This window comes from Malania oleifera, chromosome 7 (genome assembly GCF_029873635.1).
Source record: "Malania oleifera isolate guangnan ecotype guangnan chromosome 7, ASM2987363v1, whole genome shotgun sequence".
NCBI classification, from domain to species: domain Eukaryota; kingdom Viridiplantae; phylum Streptophyta; class Magnoliopsida; order Santalales; family Ximeniaceae; genus Malania; species Malania oleifera.
In genome coordinates, this window is record NC_080423.1 from 89,238,066 (window position 1) to 89,242,157 (window position 4,092).

General features: G+C 36.8%; 1 protein-coding gene across 1 annotated transcript; it reads left to right on the top strand.

Annotated features, from left to right (window-relative positions):
* Positions 1 to 486: 486 nt before the first annotated feature.
* On the top strand, positions 487 to 2,737 carry LOC131159946 (peroxidase RIP1-like). Its single transcript, XM_058115193.1, has 3 exons — positions 487 to 778; positions 888 to 1,082; positions 1,961 to 2,737. The coding sequence occupies exons 1-3, from the start codon at positions 566 to 568 to the stop codon at positions 2,507 to 2,509; spliced, it is 957 nt and encodes a 318-aa protein (XP_057971176.1). The 5' UTR covers positions 487 to 565; the 3' UTR covers positions 2,510 to 2,737.
* The last annotated feature ends 1,355 nt before the right edge of the window (positions 2,738 to 4,092 follow it).

The following is a 4,092-nucleotide window of genomic DNA, read 5'->3' on the forward strand; positions in this document are numbered from 1 at the left end:
AAAACCATGGTGAGTACTTAGACACAAAGTGCTGCAAGTGCAAGGCAACATGGAGGGGATTATTCTACAATTCCTCCCTAACTCTTGCTTAAAAGCTCATGTTCCTTGTGTTGTGGTTTATGTGTTATTGAGTAGGTTTGACTATAAAACGTACATGATTTTAAGAAAAATGTTGACAACTTATAATAATAATAATAATATATTGTATTAATTGCACTATTCCTTCCTTGATCCACCTATGTCCTGCAAGTTTCCCTATAATTTTCATGTCGGACTCGTTCAAACAATTTTTGTTTTTCCGCAGCTTGCATGCTCGTGCTTGAATATGTTATACCTTCTTTCTTTCATCCCAAACAAACACTAGTTTCTTTGAAGTTGTCTCGTTGGCCGGGTCCAATAATAGACGAAGTAATAATAGAATTGATCCCTTTCTCTCTCTCTCCCTCTCTCCCTTCTATAAATACAAACATTTCCTTTGGCGGAAGCACAAAACATAACACGCACCATTATATCCAAATACAAGGCACCACCAGCTAGCTAGGAGCTTAGAGCATATTAACTGGATATGGCTTCACATACTTTCCTCTACCTCCATGCATTCGTCACTTTCGCTCTTCTAACCACAGCCTTCCCTTCAAAGCTATCCCCTTACTACTACTACAGTGTGTGCCCCGAAGCCTTGCCCACCATCAAACGCGTGGTGCAGGATGCTGTGAACCAAGAGAAACGCATGGGTGCTTCCCTGCTACGTCTTCACTTCCACGACTGCTTTGTCAACGTACCATCCTGCTTTCACTTCCAGCTGATCAATATTACTAGTGATGATCTTTCCTTTTGTTTCTAAACAATGAATTTGATTTTAATTTTTTTGTGGCGCGTTCGTGCAGGGTTGCGACGGTTCAAATCTTCTTGACTCTTCCCCCACCATTGACAGCGAAAAGAACGCGCGCCCAAATGCTAACTCCGCCAGAGGATTTGAGGTCATCGACAGAATTAAGGCGGAGGTGGACAAAGCCTGCGGCTGCCCCGTAGTGTCCTGCGCAGACATCTTGGCTGTTGCAGCTCGCGACTCAGTGGTGGCGGTGCGTACTTAACCTTCCCAAAACCTTTATATGGCCATATATATATATATATAAAGGAATATATCTGCTATTAAAGAAGTGACCAGTCATCATTTTTCTTAATGTCAGCATGTTTCAAAAACCGCATCTAAATATGTATTGTGTGTGTGGACTTATTGAATGAAAATATATTTTCAGAAAATGATTAAATTGGTATTTTGGCTTAATCAAGTTAGCCGATCTACTTGCATCCTTCCTCTTTAATGGCGGCCTGATTCTATTGTTTTGTCATATATTTTTAAGGAATGCAATAAGCGTCTAAAATAACTAGCCTCTGAGAACATTTCAGTCTGGTCCCATGCAATTCTGTGTGTGTTCGGCATGCTTTCGAGAGACTAATTTCAAAAGCACTTTTAAAGCTCTATTTGTCAATTAAAATAATCAATATCTCGAGGTATGTCACGGGCACACAACGATGCATGGGATGGAATCCAAAAAAACATAGTTACCCAATATAATTGTTTCCATTCAATGATTTAATAAGTTTGTATTGAATCACACTTGTTTATTTATTTCAAAAGATTTGTGTTATAAATCATTTAAACGCTCAATAGACTATGATGATGGGCTTGTCCCAAAACATGGAAGCCTTTTCTTGGGGCTCCATAACTAAGTGCAAGAGCCCCTCTTATTTGGATCGGACTCTTTGAAAATTATGTATTTCTAATAGCTAGTTTGATTCAACAAAATAGCTATTCTTGAAATAAGATGAATTGTAACCAAAAAAAATAGTTGAAAATTTGGAGACTTTGCTTTTCAGAGTTTTCTTTCTTTCGTTTTCCTTTCTTTCATGAGGGTCTCTTGATAATTGAAGTGGCCTATGCCATGCATATGTGCAGCTTGGGGGACCAACATGGAAAGTGCGACTAGGAAGGAGAGACTCCACCACGGCCAGCAGAACAGCAGCCAACAACGACATTCCCTCCCCATTCATGGACCTCCCCGCCCTCATCAACAACTTCCGTAAGCAAGGCCTCGACAAGCGAGACCTCGTCGCCCTCTCCGGCGGCCACACCATCGGCTTCGCCCAGTGCCAGTTCTTCAGGAACCGCACTTACAACGAGTCCAACATCAACAAGGACTTCGCCCGCGCCCGCCAGTCCACCTGTCCTCGCAGCGGCGGCGACACCAACCTCGCCCCTCTGGACCCCACCCCCGCCACCTTCGACACTGCCTACTTCTCCAACTTGGTGGGCCAAAAGGGTCTCCTCCACTCCGACCAAGCCATCTTTAGCGGCGGTGCAACCGACGAGCTGGTGAAAACTTACAGCAAAAATGGTTGGGCCTTCTCGGCGGATTTTGCAAGGTCCATGGTTAAGATGGGAAACATAAAGCCTTTGACGGGGAAACAGGGTCAGATTCGGTCGAATTGCAGGAAGGTGAATTAAGTGATTGCTGTTTTTTATTGGAAGCTGTAATAACATTCGCGATGAGAAACTGGGTTTTTTCTTTTCATTTCTTTTTTTATTTTTAGTTTCGGAAAATTCTTTGTAATTTGTAATGTTCAATTGCTTTCAATGTGGTTTAATTTATTTGTTCAAGTGAATGAAATAAATGTAAATGTCAATTGATACTATTGGTTTGTTCCTTCATAATATATTATTGGTTGTCATACTTTAATTGGGAGCGCTACTAATTATCTTTGTTATGTTTGAAATGGAATGAAATATGATTAATTTTATAGTTTTACATATTCATTATATAACTTTTTATTCCTCCCATTTGCATTATGTTTCATTTTTAAGATCCCAAACAGCAAGTTTAGTGGCTAAGATAAAACCTTTCATCGTGGTGGAGTAATTATTTGAGCATTCCACTCTTGTTTGTAATATTATTATATTTTTAAAAGCATCCATCAGGCATTATGACATGACATATGTGGAGATTATCCATTTTTCTAAAGTAGCCTAAGGTCGTTTTTTTTTTCAGGTCCTAAGATGCTTTAATGAATATTATAGAGATGAATATGTGATTGTACTTTAAAATATGAAAATGTAAAAATAATAAAAAATAAAAATAAAAAAGCAAACAGGAACTTAGGAACAACATTTTTTTTTTTTCTATTAGGAAGTTTAATAGGCCTAAACTATGTAGAATACTAATTAAATTTAGCCCACTCTTTTCCAAAATTTTAACATAAAACATTTATATGTAATTTAATGAAAAATAAAAGTCAAACACCTTTTAAGAGATGGTATATATTTAAATGAGCAGATGATGAATTGCATTGGTTGAGAATGGACTCCTTATGCCAACTTCCATCAAAAGTGCAAGGATATATATAGTAAGAATCATATAAATTTTAAAAATAATAGAAGAAAGGAGAAACGACAGAGGTGAAAAGAATTAGATTAGAAGAGATAATTTGAAATGTAGAAATCCCAATTTGTCCAAGGCTTATATAAAAAAATTTAATAAATTTTTATTTCATAAAAAAATGAGATACAGGAAAATGAAATATAGGGAAAATTAAAAATACAACAATTTTACAAAAAAAAAAAAATACAAGAAAAAATAAAAGAGTTAGGCTCTCCAATTCCATGCTAGCACCTGCACACATGCATAAAGGAAGCAATTAGGAAAATCAACATTAAAGATTGATTGATTTGTTTCTTAATTTGATTGATATGCAATAAATATTGAGTGACATGTTTCTTAATTTGATTGACCCAAGTTTAAATATTCCCGAAACACACATGAAAGGAAATCAGCAATAAATATCAAGTTTCAATGCTCCCAAGCCTATAATGGAAATTTTCTTTGAGAATGATAGGAAACACATGGAAGGATAAACAATTAGGAAATCAACAATAACGATTAATTGATTTGTTTCTTAATTTGATTGATCCATTTTTTATTTGATTTAAATGCTAATCAATACTCACAAACCTATAAATAGAGGCTTTCTAAGAGACACTAACACATACACAGAGAGATAGAATCATAGAGAGACAAATCGTGAGCCATTGTG

Coding starts and splice junctions, on each gene's coding strand:
- LOC131159946 (XM_058115193.1), top strand. CDS start 566: ATGGCTTCACATACTTTCCTCTACCTCCATGCATTCGTCACTTTCGCT. Junction 779..887: donor TCCACGACTGCTTTGTCAAC/GTACCATCCTGC, acceptor GCGTTCGTGCAG/GGTTGCGACGGTTCAAATCT. Junction 1,083..1,960: donor CTCGCGACTCAGTGGTGGCG/GTGCGTACTTAA, acceptor GCATATGTGCAG/CTTGGGGGACCAACATGGAA.